At 39.2% G+C, this 19,268-nt stretch overlaps 1 protein-coding gene across 2 annotated transcripts; it reads left to right on the forward strand.

Moving 5' to 3' along the window:
* The first annotated feature begins 752 nt into the window (after positions 1–752).
* Positions 753–18,801, forward strand: ap4e1 (adaptor related protein complex 4 subunit epsilon 1). 2 transcript variants are annotated; one of them, XM_047387094.1, is made up of 22 exons: positions 753–900; positions 2,364–2,543; positions 3,537–3,608; positions 3,698–3,821; positions 5,061–5,134; positions 6,115–6,236; positions 6,321–6,480; positions 6,575–6,741; positions 6,818–6,891; positions 6,982–7,104; positions 7,190–7,299; positions 7,393–7,532; positions 8,546–8,658; positions 8,739–8,857; positions 8,981–9,283; positions 9,921–10,032; positions 10,110–10,248; positions 10,330–10,585; positions 13,594–14,121; positions 14,216–14,406; positions 14,486–14,646; positions 17,332–18,801. In XM_047387094.1, the coding sequence occupies exons 2-22, from the start codon at positions 2,403–2,405 to the stop codon at positions 17,490–17,492; spliced, it is 3,390 nt and encodes a 1,129-aa protein (XP_047243050.1). In that variant the 5' UTR covers positions 753–900; positions 2,364–2,402; the 3' UTR covers positions 17,493–18,801. The 2 variants fall into 2 exon arrangements, with proteins under 2 accessions (XP_047243050.1, XP_047243041.1); XM_047387085.1 differs by lacking the exon at positions 753–900 and having other exon boundaries at positions 2,143–2,543.
* Positions 18,802–19,268: the final 467 nt, after the last annotated feature.

Below are 19,268 nucleotides of genomic sequence, written 5' to 3' on the forward strand. Positions count from 1 at the left end.
TTTTGTTCAAACCATTTCAAACCCAAGAAATGAGGCACGAAAACTCCAGTAGATCATCAGATTCTGAAATACCATATCCAGCCTATCTAGCACCAACAGCCAACTTGTCGTCACCCTATGCAGAAATGCATGATATCGCTGCCATGTGATTCTATGTGTCTATGTGCATGAACACATAAATTAAAGTAATATATTAGTTGCACTGACATGTTTTGTCAAACTGGAACGTTGATGTTTTGGAGTGGCACTGACAGGGATCTGTTAGAATTTTGTACTTTATTTGTGCTTGTATTGAATTCCATTAGGTAACATTTGCATAATATCTGAACAACAACCCTGTTATGAGGAAACCAGCTGCAACGGTGTGAGCACCACCATACCATGGCGAGAAACTGGATAATTAACAAGTGTGTGTGTGTAGCCACTGCAGGTGATAACTTCCAGTCATTGCGCAGGAGGAACTTCCCACATGGATAAGATCGAAATCCCACTCCTTCGAAGTACTAGTGGAATACCACTTGGGTTGGGGTGGGCTCTATACACACATTCCCAGGAAAAGATGACGGCAAAGGGCCAGACTGCTTCTAAAACTTGTCTCCGCCCCACCTAGATCTAGATAGTATAAGATACTTTGTAATGTTAAGTTAGACATCCTTTTATGTTCCTGAGAGTTGATTGCGTGCAGTGGAGCAGAGAAGGTCACTGTATACACATTGTTAATTCTCTCTTTTCTGATTTAATAGTTTGATAAAATACAATTTATCCTCCTGTGATTCTTCTTCTAACAACCAGCCTTTCTTTCAGAAACTAAAGATTTATCAGTCGAGCAGTGAGTAGAAGTTTCTCGACAGTTCCAATGACAAATTGTCAAAATACCAGTGGAAATATGCAAAAGAACTGGTAAGCTATAAAGAAGCATTTGCTGGCTTTAATGTTAATCGAATGTTTTCTATTGATTTTTGAGAAGGATATAAATAATTTTTAGCATGCCGTTTTAAATTAAATGAAGAAAATTTTTTTTTTTAATTTTTCAAAATTGATACTGCTTTTACATGGTTTTATTATCTTTTGAGTGATGCCTGTATCATATCCTGTCAGAAATAAACTGCTTGTTTAAAGGAAATATTTTTTTCTTAAATCAGTCAGTGAATTATACATAGATATGCATATTTATAAGAGCTAAAAATAAGGGGAACTGCAGAGCCGTTTGGGAACCGAAAGAGCAGGTCTTGTGCGAAATTCCGTTCCTCTGCAAAGACCTGTTCCCCCGGTGTCGGGAGCGCGCACTGCAGCCAGAGAGGCGGATCCGACCGTCTTCACAGCATTTCTGATCGATTTGTCGGTAAAACGACGAAACGTAATCACGTCAATGTTGTTACTTTATTTTTTAATCTACAGCTCATAGAAAAAAAAAGTAAAAATTAAACTTGATCTTGTGAGTTTTTTTTTTTTTTACACAGGTTCGAGTTGTTTTTTTAATCGCCGACAGTCTTTTCCAACGTGTTCACTTTCACCTAAAGGACTTCAGTTAGCCAACAAACGCGTTTTCCAACACGTCGTGTTTATTTATAATTTTATTGCTGATATAAAACAACAGAAGCTCACTCTGCTGGACACTTCCTGCGAAGATGAGAGTGTAGCTAATTATTCTGGTAAATCGCATTCTAATGTAAAATATGACAAAATACTGGATTAATGAAATATATTTCTAGTAGCTAATTTTAAAACGATAATGTCTGGTGTTGTTTTGTCTAAAATATAATATTACGACTGTCTGAAATATTTGTTCCTGACTCATAATATGTGAACCAAATAACTTAAAGTCTTTCAGTGTTTATTCCTCTCATCATGGACAATAAAAGTCCTGTGAATTTGAAGACATTTGCTTCATAATAAAATACAAGTTGGAAAAGACTTTGATTCTCTCGGTTTTTAAAAAAACTACTCAAAGCTGTGTAAAAAAAAAAAAAAATCTTGCAAGACCGGGTTTAATTTTTACTTTTTTTTTTTTTTTTTTCTATGAGCTGTAGATTAAAAACTAAAGTAACAACCTTGACATGATTACGTTTCGTCGTATTAGCTGTGAAGACGGTCTGATCCTGGCTGCAGTGCGCGCTCCCGACACCGGGGGAACAGGTCTTCGCAGGGGAACACTATTTCAACACAAGACCGGAAGCGAGTCGGAATTCCCCAGAAAAAGCGGAAGTGACATCATCAAGACGCTTTTGTCGGTCTTCCTAAAAAATAATGGACGACGTGTGATGATATTTTACCCATAGTAGCTATATAAAATGTCCAGCAGGGAATTTAACGATAATTTATTAATATTTATTGACCGGGGATCTAATAATCGTGTGTTTTAGTACAGAAGCCACCCGGAAAGCGCGCTGTTTGTTGTCAAAATGAGTGATGTTGTGGAGAAAACGCTGACAGCTCTACCAAGCCTCCTCTCTTTAGACTCTCAGCCTGGCTCTGCAAAACTGTCCTCCAACTCTAAACTAGGAAACCTCATCAGAGGAATCACTGAACTAACATCTAAACATGTAAGTTGGTGCTTTACAGCTAACAAAAGTTGCGACATAATATGTTGTTGTTACATTAGCTTGCTAAACTGCTCTGCTCTTTTATAAAAGATGTGTTTGTACCAAAGAAATGTACACTACATTACATTACGGTATACACAGATTGTCTGTTGTCGCAGGTTAGAAGTTAATATGTGGTAAATTGAGACTTTCGAAAGACTTATCCTCTGTGATGCGTTCAGGTGCTTGTGTTGGGCTCGGATTGTTAAGATCTAATGTTTTTACAAGTATGGTTTCACTTAAAGGCCACTATATTAGCCACACCTGTTTAATTTCCTAACACAAATGGCAAGTCATCTTATCACATAGGAGCAACGTGGTGCATTTAGGCATCCAGATGTGGTGAAGACGACTTGATAAGTTCAAACTGAGCATCGATATAAGGAAGAATGGGGATTTTTTAGTGACTTTGAATGTGCCATGGTAGCCGGATGACCTGGGCTAGTCTGCTGGGGTTTTCGTTCCCAACCATCTCTTTGTTTTAAAGAGAATGTTTTGAAAAACGGAAAACACACAGTAAGCGACTGATGTGTGGATGGAAATTGTATTTTGATGTCAGAGGAGAGTTTCGAGACTGGTTGGCGATGATAAAAAGGACAGCAAATAATCACTCGTTACAACCAAGATATGCGATGAGTCTCGATTTCAACTGCAACATTCAGATGTAGGATCAGAATTCATGTAAACTACACGAAAGCTTGGATCCATACTACCTGGTATCAACTGTTCAGACTGGTGGTGGTAGTGTAATGGTTTGGGGATCATTTTTCGGCCCACTTTTTGCCCCTTAGTACCAATTGGCCATCGTTATAATGCCACGGCTAACCTGCAAATCGATGCTGATCATGTCTATCCATTTATGACCACAGTATGCTCCTCCTCTAATGTCTACTTCCACAGGATAATGCACCATGTTACTACTATGTATTCTTTTCTACATTTCTCTCTGTGCAGGAGGAAGAGAAACTAATTCAGCGAGAGCTTTTGTTAATTAAAGAACAAGTGTCTTCCCCTAACACCACTATGGTACTCTTCTCGTTGTTTTCCCACTTCATCCTTTCTACTACAGCACAATATTCCTCATTAATTTGTTCTTCTGTTATAATGTGATTCAGAGACAGATGAAGGAGCTCATGGTGAGAGCCATCTACTGTGAAATGTTGGGCTACGGGGTCTCCTTCAGCTACATTCATGCCATCAAACTGGCTCAGCAAGGGAACGTTCTGGAGAAGAGAGTTGGTATGTGTTTTTTGTCTAATCTACATAAAATTAATAAAAAGTTAGAGGAGTAGGAACTCTTCGTTATCCGCCTGATTTATAACTGGAGAAAAATATCTATATGTTTCTGGTGTCGGGGCTAATTTGGCGTTTGCTGTCAAGTCTTCTGATAGAGCTATATTGGCCCTCATTTATCAAATGTGCTTCGCAGACTTAAAAAAATGAATTTAAAGGATGTAAGCCTGGGGGTCCAAAGCCATAACATAGCAGGTACTGTTAACATGGGGGCTTATAATATGCCAGTAAATTTCAGCATGAGATTAAGGAAGCTAGCATTTAGACAGGGGCCACGGTTTAGGGCCACTTCAAGGGTACTGAAGGAAAGATGCTGGATAATCTCTGATGCACTGGTGGTCTGTTTCTGGTGCTGTTTCTGGTGATGAACTGATCTTGTCCTGAAGGTTGTCAGATGAAGACAGGACCTCACCAGGATTTCTAAGAAGATACTCTGAAATACTTGTTTAAGCAGATATGCTATTAAAGGCATGAGATATTACACAATATTTGCAAAGATTTTATTTTTGTGAGGAATTTGGTTCAGGTTTGATTTGTGTCATTTTTACGCTCTTTTTATTCATGTTGGAAATGCTGTGGACGAGGCCACCAAAGCTATGAATCAATAAGGGCGTGGAATATAAATGATCGCTCCCAGCCGTCATATTTATTAACATATTTATTAACATATGATGATTATGATTTCATAAATCATACATGTAACCTGTGCTGATCATGCAACCAAATCTGTTTTTGATTTTGATAAATGAGATGAGAAGAAGCTGGGGAACTAACTTTGAAGTCACCAGGTGGACTGAGATCCAAAGGTCTGACATCAAGTTAAAGCCTTACAAAAAAGGGAAAATATCTCATAAAAGCAGCCAGTAATAAAAAAAAATGTAATGTTTCAATGTTGTTGACTTAAAATTAAATTGCATCTTCCTTATACAATGAATGAAAAGGAACAAATGTTCAAATTTTGAAACTTGAAAATTTTCAGATTTTATTCAGATTCTTAAAACTAAATGTTCTTCTGTTAGTTTTGTGCATCTAAATGTGTGGACGTGTAAGAGAGCGACTGGGGGAATGTGGCTGTAGTGTAAAGCGCTTTGAGTGGTCAAAATGACTGGTAAAGCTGTATATAAGTTCAGTCTATTTACCATTTAAAGAAAGTGTCTGTGTTCCACATTTGTTTGTGATTCTCAGGTTACCTTGCCGTGTCGCTGTTTTTGAATGAAGGTCATGAGCTGCTTCTTCTCCTGGTTAACACAGTGTTAAAGGTGGGTGTTTATAGGTTTTACAGCGTGACTCGTGTTTCTTTACCCACGCAAGTTTTCTAAATATTTCAGCATCTTAAAATATACATAGCAAAAACAAAAAAAAACAAGAGTGAATAATCCATCAGATAGTGTGTGAATTTCCCCTTGGTTGGCTCAGACCAGTAACAGCAAATCAAATAAAGATTAATCTTTTTTTTCCTCTCTTACATAAATGCATAAAAGCTGGAAATTCCCACTTTTATTTAGTTTCATAAATGCATCACCAAACAGCATGCTCTATAATGCATTTAGGTTTGGTGAAAAACTCCGATAAAGGTTAAGTACAGATGCTTTGAGACAGAAGCTAATAATCCTGTAAATTATTCATTTTCAGTTGGACTCAGGGGCGATGGTAGCAGATTAGCGGATTTCTTTAATTGTATGTATTTGTCTGAGTTGATTGAGTTAAAACAAAGTTTGCAACATTGTACTTGGATATATTATATCCATATATATATATATATATATATATATATATGGATATAATATCTATATATTATTTAGAAAGAAAATCCTAATTAATCTGAACTAGCAGGTGAGTCCAAAAAATAAACACTAGAAGTTTATATTGGTCAGTAAAACCTGATTAGTGCATCTCTTAAAAATAGAAATAAGTAGATTATGTCCTTAGATTATATGTATTCATGCGTATTAATGTATTATATGTATCCAGCAAATTGCCTGTGCTAAATTATTAAGCTCTGCCTTTTTGAATAATTAGGCTCAAATCTGAATGTGCCCCATGCACATTTGAGGTCGGCTCTGTCTAGAAAACAAACGGTTTGTGATGTGAGCTCTGCACCACATTAGTAATAAACCTCATTAATTTAAAAAAAGATGCACCCAAGATGTGAAAATAACGATATTAGAATAAAACAGCAGAAGGGATTGAGACGTTTAAGGGGTCATAATGATGTTAAATATTGTGGACGTGTTTGCAGGATCTTCAGAGTACAAACCTGATTGAAGTGTGCATGGCTCTCACAGTGGTGAGCCAGATGTTCCCCAAAGACATGATCCCTGCCATCCTGCCCCTGGTGGAGGAAAAGCTCAATCACCCGAAGTAAGACGCGCTCCGTCCCTTTTTCAGATAAACAATCTGTTTGAACACATTAACCGACGAGTGCTTGTTGTCACAATGTTGCAGAGAAATAATTCGACGTAAAGCGGTCCTGGCCTTATATAAGTTCTACTTGATAGCCCCAAATCAAGTTCAGCACATTCACTACAAGTTTCGTAAAGCCCTGTGTGACAAAGACCCCGGCGTGATGTCGGCTTCTTTGCACATCTACTTGCAGCTCATCCAGGTATCTAGCTACGATTAAAGTGTTAAATATTACCTTTTCCTTCTCTGTGGTGTAACCTGCAGTTATGATATATAAAATTGCATCTTTGTTTCAGGAGAATCCAGAAGGTTACAAAGATCTCGCACCAAGTTTTGTCACCATACTCACACAGGTGGTGGGAGGGAAGCTGCCAATGGATTTTAACTATCACAGCGTTCCCGCTCCGTGGCTTCAAATCCACCTTCTCAGAATACTTTCCTTACTGGGGAAAAATGACCAGAGGTAATCATTTCTCACTCCTCCTTCTGTTTAACTGGATGTCCACAAAGTTTTTATAGTTCCTTCTCTCTTTGCCCAGCACAAGTGAGATCATGTATGACATCCTTGACGAGTCTTTGCGAAGAGCAGAGATGAACCACAACATCACCTATGGTGTGTTCGTTGTCTTTTAAAAAGGTGTTTTACTTTGAAAAATATAGGATAACCTGTCAGCCGCTTAATTGCATCTCTCCCTGTTTACAGCTATTTTATACGAGTGCGTAAAATGTATTTACACCATTTATCCCAAATCTGACCTATTGGAGAAAGCTGCAAAGTGCATCGGCAACTTTGTTCTGTCGGCAAAGATTAATCTAAAGTATCTCGGTAGGTTGAGAAAACATGATTTCATGCAAATTATTTCCCCCTAATAAAAAGTAAGATTTACAGTATGACTTGAATCTTACTGTAGGTCTGAAGGCTCTAACCTACGTGGTCCAGCAGGACCCAAAGTTAGCCTTGCAGCATCAGATGACCATAATAGAGTGTCTAGATCACCCTGACCTCATTATCAAGCGGGAGGTGAGTCGGATGCGACTTTAGTCGTGGGTTCTGGTGTCGAACTATAAAAGGTTTCGAGCATCACTGGCTTTTTTTTTTTCGGTTTTCTTTCAGACGCTGGAGTTACTCTTTCGAATAACTAATGACCAGAATGTCACGGTAATCGTTGAGAAGATGCTGGACTTTCTGCGAATCAGTAAAGATGATCATACCAGCATGGACCTGGTTGGGAAGGTGGCAGAACTGGCAGAAAAATATCCTTACAAATGTTTCAGTGTTTGTATCTAATCTACATTCATTTACTGTGTTTTTACTACCGTTTCGGTGTATGAGTGTGGGCGATTGGGTGAATGTTGGTATACCGTAAAACACTTTGACTGGTCGGTATGACTGGAAAGGCGCTATAGAAGTTCATTTCATTTATCATATTCAAGTCAGAGCTCTGGCTGGGCTACTGCAAAATGTCAATAGTACCTCCAGTCAGAAAACATGTTGGTTAAATTAAAGGATTGTTTTAAACTTGAGTCTGCCAGGAGTTTGAACAATTGGCCTCCTTTTTAACTTCTTTGGTTTGATTGTTCCTTGTTTCCTAAGTTATTTTTTGGCTGTTTTTACTTATTTTGGTCATTTTTTATTTGTACACCTTTGGTAAACATGTGAAAAGCCTTAAAATAAAGTCTCACCTATTTTCAGTTTTCTTGTAAAGTTCCCACATTTTTTATATTTAAAATCGCCCCGAATTGCAAAGAGTTCATAATACCATAATTTCCAGGGCCTTTAGAAGAGAAAAAAGCCCAGATCATAATAGATACTCCACCGTACTTAACAGTGGGTATAAGGTGATTTCCCACATATTCTTCCTTTGTTGTAGGTCAGTCTTACACAGAGTGTTTGTTGCAGAAAAACTAAATCTTTGTCTCATCTGACCAAAGCACACGTTTCCAATTAAAGTACCTGTAAAGAGAGTAAACCATACATTTGTGATGGTGGGACAGAACAAGCTTTTTTCTAGCATCACTCCCAAACAACTGCTTGGTGTGTAGCTAGCATATAATGTAAAATGTAAACATGTAAAAGCTATTTTCATTGCCATTTTCAGTCCTATGAAGATCAGCACACAGCTACTGTACTCTCTGTACTACTTGTCTTTCCTGTTTTGAAGAGCGGTTCAGTGAAAGTGGCCGTTTTGTCATGTCATATTAATCAGTTCTGCTGAACGTTCAGTTTCTAGGCTTAGTTTGTATATTTTTCCTATAGAATTTCATACATATGCACCAGATAATGAATGGTTTATTGAGACCATGAACACAATTTTTTCACTCGGTGGAGACCTGTTGCAGCCAGACATCCCACACAGTTTTCTTAAACTGCTCTCTGAGGGTGAGTTAACCACAAACCCTGCTTGCTCCACTACTATTATTAGTTTTTTTTATAGTGCTGATTTTCTCCGATATGTCCAGGATTTGACAGCGTGGAAGAAGACAAGAAGTTGAGGCTTTTCGCTGTGAATTCCTACATTTCTTTGCTACAAGGAGACTCCAGCAAACTGCCACAGCGCTTCCTCCAAGTAATCTGCTGGGTGGGTGTTGTTCAGACTATCAAAGGATTGATAGATAGAAGGAAAGGAAACATCAAAGAAAGGGGTTCATAGGAATTTACACAAAAACATCTAACTTCTAAAGTTTTGATGTGTTGTGTTCAGGTTCTTGGTGAGTACTCTCATTTAAGGGAGGACGATGAGCCAGACGTCGTTCTGAGGCTGCTGGCCAAACTGTTGGACACGAAGAGCAGCAGCAGTGAAACAAAGTGCTGGATCCTTATGGCAATGACCAAGCTCTGCTCTGGTGGAGCGGCTCTAACTTTGGTTCGTGACATCTCTGAAACATACAGCAGCTCCCTGGACACAATGCTGAGACAAAGAGCCCATGAGCTACAGATCCTCAGCCAAGACTCTGACCTGCAAGCCAAGGTGTTACCTCGAAGTGTCAGCATGGAGCCTGTGGAGGTAATACACATGCGTGGCTGCTGAGCTGTTGATTCATGTTTAAAAGAACAGTGTTTTGTGACATTAATAATGTTTTCAGTTAGTGAGCTTAGAGAAGGCTGATTGAATTAATGTGTTTTGCAGTTTGACAGGCGTAGTGTTTGTTGACTTGCATGCACATGTCCTCCGTGGTGCAGAGTTTATTACAGTATCAATGAAAATAGTTACAAGAGCAGCAGGAAGTACTGTAAACTAATTTGAGCAGCTGCTTTAGCATGTCTGGAGAAGTGAGAAAGCTGAGGTTAACAGCAAGACTGTCATAGAGTATTAATGTAGGTTTTGTCTGGACCACAACATAAATTATGTTTTAAATTTGGAATCAGTTCATATTGTTTTAAATCTCAGGTGCTTATAGAAACAAATCTTTACCTTTTATCTACATGTGAAATAAAAAAATGTAAACATAAATATGCTTTGAAACATTTACTTAGGCTTTTTTACACATTGTCATCAGGGGTGGCAACCTACTTGTCTCTGCCTCTTTTGGCCTAACTAATGTAAAATTAAGCCATAATATCAGACATCACCCTGGCAGTTTAACCAGTTTTGTTTTTTTGTTTACAGACCTGTTTGCAGCTGTAATTGGGTTGTTTTCCAGGTGGATTCCTCGCTTTCATTTCTGGATGGATTTGTGTCCGAGGCGTTGGCTGCGGGCGCTGCTCCTTACAAGCCTCCACATCAAAGGCAGGAGGAGCTGTGTCGTTTAAAAGGTAAATCTTATGCAAATGTTTTGGCAGAATGTTCACTACTTTGTTTGGGCTTGTCCTGATCTTGCTGTTTGTCTCAGTGCTGAACCTGGAGCCCTATGGACTGTCGCTGCCTATCAGCATGTCCTCCTGCAGCATCCCAGACAGGCAGTCTCCCACGCTGTTGTCCATGAGCTCCGGTCTCTCAGGCGACAGCAATGATTTCTCACACAAGGGCAGGTACATGGACTCAGACACACAGCCATGTGCAGAATTGATACTCTTAGTGCTTTCAATGCTGAGTCCATTTTGGTGTTTCAGCTCTAAAGCTTTGAAGCTGGATGGTGTGAAGAGGATGTGGGGCAGAGGTGGCTATCTGGCTCAGAAAGAACCTACAGAAGGAGCTCCTCAGATTGAGGCTGCCAGCCCAGTCCGGTCCTTCAACCAGCGGGGCGACACTGACGGCTCAAACAGTCAAACGCCAACTCCGACACCAACCCCTGAATGTGATCAGAAGAAACAGCAGCTGGCGTCCTCACTGTTTGTCGGTCTGGCCTCCCAGAGCTCCCTGTGTCTGGTGAGCTGGGTCAGGACGCATACAGGTCCTTCTCAAAATATTAGCATATTGTGATAAAGTTCATTATTTTCCATAATGTCATGATGAAAATTTAACATTCATATATTTTAGATTCATTGCACACTAACTGAAATATTTCAAGTCTTTTATTGTTTTAATACGGATGATTGTGGCATACAGCTCATGAAAACCCAAAATTCCTATCTCACAAAATTAGCATATCATTAAAAGGGTCTCTAAACGAGCTATGAACCTAATCATCTGAATCAACGAGTTAACTCTAAACACCTGCAAAAGATTCCTGAGGCCTTTAAAACTCCCAGCCTGGTTCATCACTCAAAACCCCAATCATGGGTAAGACTGCCGACCTGACTGCTGTCCAGAAGGCCACTATTGACACCTTCAAGCAAGAGGGTAAGACACAGAAAGACATTTCTGAATGAATAGGCTGTTCCCAGAGTGCTGTATCAAGGCACCTCAGTGGGAAGTCTGTGGAAAGGAAAAAGTGTGGCAGAAAACGCTGCACAACGAGAAGAGGTGACCGGACCCTGAGGAAGATTGTGGAGAAGGGCCGATTCCAGACCTTGGGGGACCTGCGGAAGCAGTGGACTGAGTCTGGAGTAGAAACATCCAGAGCCACCGTGCACAGGCGTGTGCAGGAAATGGGCTACAGGTGCCGCATTCCCCAGACCTGGACTACAGAGAAGCAGCACTGGACTGTTGCTCAGTGGTCCAAAGTACTTTTTTCGGATGAAAGCAAATTCTGCATGTCATTCGGACATCAAGGTGCCAGAGTCTGGAGGAAGACTGGGGAGAAGGAAATGCCAAAATGCCAGAAGTCCAGTGTCAAGTACCCACAGTCAGTGATGGTCTGGGGTGCCGTGTCAGCTGCTGGTGTTGGTCCACTGTGTTTTATCAAGGGCAGGGTCAATGCAGCTAGCTATCAGGAGATTTTGGAGCACTTCATGCTTCCATCTGCTGAAAAGCTTTATGGAGATGAAGATTTATTTTTCAGCACGACCTGGCACCTGCTCACAGTGCCAAAACCACTGGTAAATGGTTTACTGACCATGGTATCACTGTGCTCAATTGGCCTGCCAACTCTCCTGACCTAAACCCCATAGAGAATCTGTGGGATATTGTGAAGAGAACGTTGAGAGACTCAAGACCCAACACTCTGGATGAGCTAAAGGCCGCTATCGAAGCATCCTGGGCCTCCATAAGACCTCAGCAGTGCCACAGGCTGATTACCTCCATGCCACGCCACATTGAAGCAGTCATTTCTGCAAAAGGATTCCCAACCAAGTATTGAGTGTATAACTGTACATGATGATTTGAAGGTTGACGTTTTTTGTATTAAAAACACTTTTCTTTTATTGGTCGGATGAAATATGCTAATTTTGTGAGATAGGAATTTTGGGTTTTCATGAGCTGTATGCCAAAATCATCCGTATTAAGACAATAAAAGACCTGAAATATTTCAGTTAGTGTGCAATGAATCTAAAATATATGAATGTTAAATTTTCATCATGACATTATGGAAAATAATGAACTTTATCACAATATGCTAATATTTTGAGAAGGACCTGTACAGTTATATATAAATGGATATGGAAGACGGGGCAGCCTTCTTTGTGTTCGTTCTTTTGATAGGCAGTTAGAAACCTGCTTGCCTGTTTGTTCTACAGTTAAAAAGGAGTGGACCACTTAGGGTGGTGGGTGTCATCATTTAAGCAGGAGCAGGTCACATGTTTGGTCTACAGAGACTTTGGATTAAGTTGAGATTTACCAACCAGCTTTCCTGACCATTAGTTCATTCCTGTCCTTTTGTTTACTACTTTAAAGATAATTTACCGCTCCAGACACCAGAGAAAAAGATAAAACCGAGCTCTTTTAAAACAGTCTGATACAGTTAAGGTTAAAGTTAAATAAATTCACATAATTCATTAAATATTGCCCACTAAAAGAGCACAGAAAATAAATGGTGAAACAGCCCAGTGAGCCTGAGTCACTAGAATGTTGACCTAGACACAGATTTTAATTTTGATAACTCTGGAAGAGCATGACTGCAGTAGCAAAATTTGAATTAAAGACCATAGTTTTAGATTTACTTTACAGTGACTAAGAGCTATAACTATTCTGCATTTTAAAATTAGACTTTATTATCAATAAAGAAATAGACCAAATATTTGTTCATTGATATAATTTAACTTGTCTGCAGGAGGACTCATTGTATAAATTTCTATGCTTTGCAATTTAACTTGAAATTAAAACTATATTCGATGCTCATAAGACATGGAAAACATATTTGTTTGCAGCAGCATAAACAATCATTCTAAATAATTCGTAAAAAAACAAAAACTGATTAGTAAGCCACAACTTTCTGTCTTTCCCCTCTTGGTAAAAATATGGCACGAGGCCGATATCTCTTACCACTGCCGACTACATTGGATGAGGACCCATGCGTCTACTGCCACCATGCACAGTGGATCACTAAGTGGTGCAGAACCTGATGCACACTGTTGAGTACGGTAGAGGATCTGTGATGCTGTGGATCTGTTTCAATTCAAAAACGACAGAAGGAATCATGTTAGAGGGCATAGCATCATGAGCTTCATAAAATACCAGTAGATTTTAAATATAAATTTGGTTTGGCTGTACCAGTGAACTGAAAAATGGGTCACAACGAGTACTGTTTCTGCAACATAAGACAAATTATTTCATGGTTTTTGCCTGTCTTTATTAACAGGACTCTAAAATATTTCAAGACAAGAATGAAAATATTAGAACATTTACACAAGAGAGGCAAAGTTATAAAACGTCAAGTTAATTTTCTGTCTTGATTATTTTGGGGTTTAGAGTTAGGGATGTCTTAGGGATGAATTTGTAAAAAAACTATTATTGGTGAGGAAGCAGATAATGCAGCCATTTGCAGTACTGTAGAACTCCAGACTAATTTGTGGCTAATATGAATGTGTCCTAGAACCTAATTCTTCTTCCTCTATCAGATGGGAAAGTCTGAGCCAACATCCCAGCGTTTCAGAAGAAAAACCAAAGCTTCAGGCAGTACTGAGCAACCAACACTTGTCTCACCTTCTGATGGTGCCGATAACTTGCTGTGTGAGAACCCGCTGGAGTCATCAGACCTGGACGTTTCCTCACCTGAACAGACACAAGGAGTCCCTCAGGACCTCACCTCTACGAACGGCTCCTGTAATCCAGAAGAAGAGTTAACCGACACGGACACAAAGGGAGTTAATACTCCTATCATCAGAGATGAACGTGTGACAGCAGAACCTCCTCCACACAAAGACCCAGACAGGTCTAAATACTTGTGTCTCACCTCACATTTTCCAGCAGAGCTTTCTGCTCTTTCTCGCTCCAAAATCACTCCACTGTGCTCCAACCAAAGCCTGGATGTCTCAGCCTGCCACGTGCAGAAAGAAGATTCAGTCGTGCTTGTTGTCTTTGTCTCCAACTGCTCAGACTCTTTCCTTCAGCAGATACGACTGCAAGTCAACTCTGAGGAACTAGAGGTGCGTTATGCAACAGAATACTTTCAAATAGGTTCTATGCATACATCTGTTATAAATGTAAAGGCATGTTCTTGTTAATGTTCCTGTGTTGAAGGTATCCTGTGTGTGTGACTGTCCATCGGAGGAATTAAAAAGCCACAGTGTAGCAGTTTGTCAGTATTTCCTATCTGTAAGGAGACCCTCAGCTCACTTTGATCTGTCTGCGGCGGTATCCTGGCAGCTGCCTGCCGGGTCACCTCAGACGGCACAGTTCTCATACAAACTTCCTCTGACAAGCTTCATCAGGTAAGATGGTATTGGGATTTTGTTGCAAGTGTAGCTTCATTGGGATGGTGTTTAAATGAGTCTATTGTGTTTCCTGCAGAGCCTTGAGGCTGTCTACAGAGGAGTACGGAGCCATGTGGTTGGACTACTCTCATGACACAAAGCAGAATCTGACGCTGCTAGATGATGACCAGGATCCCCTCACAGCCACTCTCGACGTACTGAAGAGAAAGATTCAGCTTCATGTTGTGGAAATTATAGGTAAAGCTGGTTTCTTGGTCAGTAAATACAAGCACATGTGTCCCCCTCAGCTGTTTTCATTTATAGTAATTAATAATGTTAACTTCAATGTATCTTGCTATTTCCAGGGTGCAGATATTTTCATGGAAATACTTAATATTTCATGTTAAAACATAACATGAAATATTAATTTAGGAATGTAAAAGTATTCAGCCCCCTTGAACTTTTCAACGTCTTTCCACATTTCAGGCTTCAAACATAAAGATATAAAATTCAACATTTTTGTGAAGAATCAACAACAAGTGGGACACAATCAAGAAGTGGAATGAAATTTATTGGATGTGTCAAACTTTTTTAATAAATAAAAAACTGAAAAGTGGGGCGTACAATATTATTCGGCCCCTTTTCTTTCAGTGCAGCAAACTCACTCCAGAAGTTCAGTGAGGATCTCTGAATGATCCAATGTTGTCCCAAATTACTGATGATGATAAATAGAATCCACCTGTGTGTAATCAAGTCTCCGTATAAATGCACCTGCTCTGTGATAGTCTCAAGGTTCAGTTCAAAGCGCAGAGAGCATCATGAAGACCAAGGAAGGTCCGAGATACTGTTGTGGAGAAGTTTAAAGACGCATTTGGATACAAAAAGATCTCCCAAGCTATAAACATCCCAAGGAGCACTGTGCAAGCAATCATATTGAAATGGACGGAGTATCAGACCACTGCAAATCTACCAAGACCCAGCCGTCCCTCTAAACTTTCGTCTCGAACAAGGAGAAGATGCAGCCAAGAGGCCCATGATCACTCTGGATGAACTGCAGAGATCTACAGCTGAGGTGGGAGAGTCTGTCCATAGGACAACAATCAGTCGTACACTGCACAAATCTGGCCTTTATGGAAGAGTGGCAAGAAGAAAGCCATTTCTCAAAGATATCCATAAAAAGTCTTGTTTAAAGTTTGCCACAAGCCACCTGGGAGACACACCAAACATGTGGAAGAAGCTGCTCTGGTCAGATGAAACCAAAATCGAACTGTTTGGCCACAATGCAAAATGATATGTTTGGTGTAAAAGCAACACAGCTCATCACCCTGAACACACCATCCCCACTGTCAAACATGGTGGTGGCAGCATCATGGTTTAGGTCTGCTTTTCGTTAGCAGGGACAGGGAAGATGGTCAAAATTGATGGAAAGATGTATGGGTCCAAATACAGGACCATTCTGGAAGAAAACCTGTTGGAGTCTGCAAGAGACCTGAGACTGGGACGGAGATTTATCTTCCAACAAGACAATGATCCAAAACATAAAGCCAAATCTACAATGGAATGGTTCACAAATAAACGTATCCAGGTATTGGAATGGCCTAGTCAAAGTCCAGACCTGAATCCAATCGAGAATCTGTGGAAAGAGCTGAAGACTGCTGTTCACGAACACTCTCCATCCAACCTCACTGAGCTCCAGCTGTTTTGCAGGGAAGAATGGGCAAGAATTTCAGTCTCTCGATGTGGAAAACTGATAGAGACAAACCCCAAGACTTGCAGCTGTAATTGCAGCAAAGGGTGGCGCTACAAAGTATTAACGCAAGGGGACCGAATAATATTGCACGCCCCACTTTTCAGATTTTTATTTGTTAAAAATGTTTGACACATCCAATAAATTTCATTCCACTTCACCATTGTGTCCCACTTGTTGTTGATTCTTCACAAAAAATTAGAATTTTATATCTTTATGTTTGAAGCCTGAAATGTGGCAAAAGGTGGAAAGGTTCAAGGGGGCCGAATACTTTCGCAAGGCACTGCATATGTTGAAAATATGGCTTTATTTCTTTTTCACATTGAAAAAACCATTCAGAGACATGTTTATGACTGTGATACATTACATTAAAAACTAAATATTGTTACTGTTTGGTCCATGTTCCTTTTTACTAAATACCTATCGGCTAAACCAGAGACATGTGAACATATGTATATATATGTTTATATACATACGTATAGATACATATATGTATATATAAATAGTGTTGTGAAACATTTTCTTTAGGTTAATATATTATTTTGATCTTAACTTGATAGTTTCTGTGTAGAGATAATGTTGAAGTCTTTGTATGTCTATTTTTGCCCTTTTAAAGAAGAGAGATAAAAGTTGAGGAGAAATGAAAATGCTTTTACATAAATGACTGTTTATCATTATCAGCTCTGTAAGCTAAGGTCCGTTAATCATTAACTTTCCATGTAGGCAAAAGGCAAAACCAGCATTTTATTCAAACAGTAATACTTATAATAATAATTATTGAAACTTTAAGGATAAAAGTAGATTCCGGGGGGAACAAATATGATGCGGGTTTCATGTATAGTTAAGTATTTATTCAGCTTTTCTGATACCGATTATATGTGATTCTCTGAGTTATTTGACTACTTTTAACTTTGACTAAATCCATAAATTTCCCGGTTTTTGACTTTGAAAATAATGAATGTGTGTTCTCCAGATATTTACCCTGATGGGTCATTATTGTTCTTGTTTTGGCACTTGGTAAAGTGCTTGCTTTTCCATGTGTTAAACAATTGAACAATTGTAAAAGATGCTTTGATGGTGATTGTTAGGATTTATCAGACAGAATGAAGCAAATACTTTAATAAAAAAAAAAGAAAAAAGCTTATTTTATTGGGACCTCACCTCTTTGTGACTGACTTTTCTGACCATTCTCTCAGGTGTGGAGGGTATTGCAGCTTGCTGCCTGCAGCGGGATCAGCCGTGTCTCATGCACTGTCGCGTGCATGGCGGCATGCTGGCCGTATGGCTGCGCTCTCCAGTCCCTGACCTGCCTGATTGCCTCCTCTACCACTGCCAGAGAGCTTTACAGGAGCTCTGAGGTCCTCAGCTGCAGCACCACCACGACTCCACAGAGCCAGACAGAACTGCAGGGCATACTGGCACCAGCTGCTTTGATTTCATGTCTTTTATTTACTCACTGTTGCTGTTTAATTTTTCACAAGTGATCAAAAATCATGGGAAGTCATGGCAGGTAATAAGCTCAGGGCTTACAGTGCAGGTTTTAAATGACACAATTGTCTTACAAATATGGTATTATAACGAAATTATCTTTTTCGCAAATACATAAAGTCAAACCCTGCGTTTGTGCTTTCTTCTTAAAACAACTTTTAATAGAATTAACCAAAAAAATTATGAATTTGTTTTAATTTTTGTTTCTATGTCCTGTCTTCTAATTTATAACCCAGGTTCTTAACATTAGCTGCATTTCATGACTTAAATAAAACTCTAGAAAGTGTAGTTTGTTCTTCAGATGATCTACAGAGAAGCAGAAAGAGTTTTCTTTAGTATATTTATGAAAAGGCTTGCTGCCTATGAAGCACATGAGTGGCCTTATTTGTTCAGGGCCTTCTGTGCTATCGTGGTTTATGTATCATCTGTGCTTCTTTGCCATTTTTGTGAGACACATCTTCGTTAATGTTTGAGGCATATTTTTGCTCTAGTCTGCTTTAGACTTGTCCTCTGAGTCTCCTAAATGTATAACATTAGAGCATTTACATACGTTGTGGCCCTGGCATTATTTTAAGACGACTAAAGGAAGGAAAAGCACAAGAAAGTGGAAATTTACAGAGACTCTAGGATATTTTTTTGCTTAATTGTCTTATAGCAAACTTTAAACTGCTGTCTCTAAAAGAAATATTTTTCTCTTGAAGCCGCACTGAAATTTGTCAAAGTAAAAAAGGATTTTATTTATCTTTAAGTTTAAGTTTTGATGTCATTAACACACTGGTTAATGTTCTCCGTCTTAACCATTACAGCAGAGCTCTAACTTCCATATTGTATTTTTGTCTTTATCATAAGTATATTTTTAGCATATTTTTGAACTCATTCAGTATTAAAACATATTTATTCAGTTTGTGCTTTAAATACTTTATACTAATTTCACAGGCATGCAGGAAATCTCGTGCTGTTCGATTGCTCGGGAAGGGAGTTCGATCTGTTTTTCATGTCTTATGTACTGATTTAAAGCTGGACAGTGTTTGTAAATCTAAAACCTCATGCCTTATGTTCTAATGCCAAGGTGGCATGTTTGATTTGTGCCTGTGGTACAGAGAAGAGTCATCGTTCCTTGGAGTGCCTTGGAGTCACGTTCTGAGAATAAATGAATAAATTCAACACTTGTAAATTGACCAGATTTTGTTAGTTTTATTTAAGTTACACTGATGTATACAAAGTAAACACAGATAGAGTGGACATTGAATGATGGATCCATCTCTTGCAAAGCGTTGCACATTTTGTCATTTTACAATCACAAATTATGTATTTCATAGACATTTTATATGTGATAGACCAACACAATTTAGTGTATGATAATAGTAGCATGGGGAAAAAAATATGTTTTTTGATTTCTTTTTACCAAAAAATCTAGAAAGTCTTGCGTACATACAGTACAGACCAAAAGTTTGGACACACCTTTTTGCGACTGCACCTGGGGACACTTTCAAAGTTTTCCCAATTGTTCGGACTGACTGACTGGCCACTCGTTTTTCTTTACTTAGCTGCTTTTTTCTTGCCATAATACAAATTCTAACAGTCTATTCAGTAGGACTATCAGCTGTGTACTGTATCCACCTCCTGCACAACACAACTGATGGTC

The sequence above is a fragment of the Girardinichthys multiradiatus genome, chromosome 2 (assembly GCF_021462225.1).
Source record: "Girardinichthys multiradiatus isolate DD_20200921_A chromosome 2, DD_fGirMul_XY1, whole genome shotgun sequence".
NCBI classification, from domain to species: Eukaryota; Metazoa; Chordata; class Actinopteri; order Cyprinodontiformes; family Goodeidae; genus Girardinichthys; species Girardinichthys multiradiatus.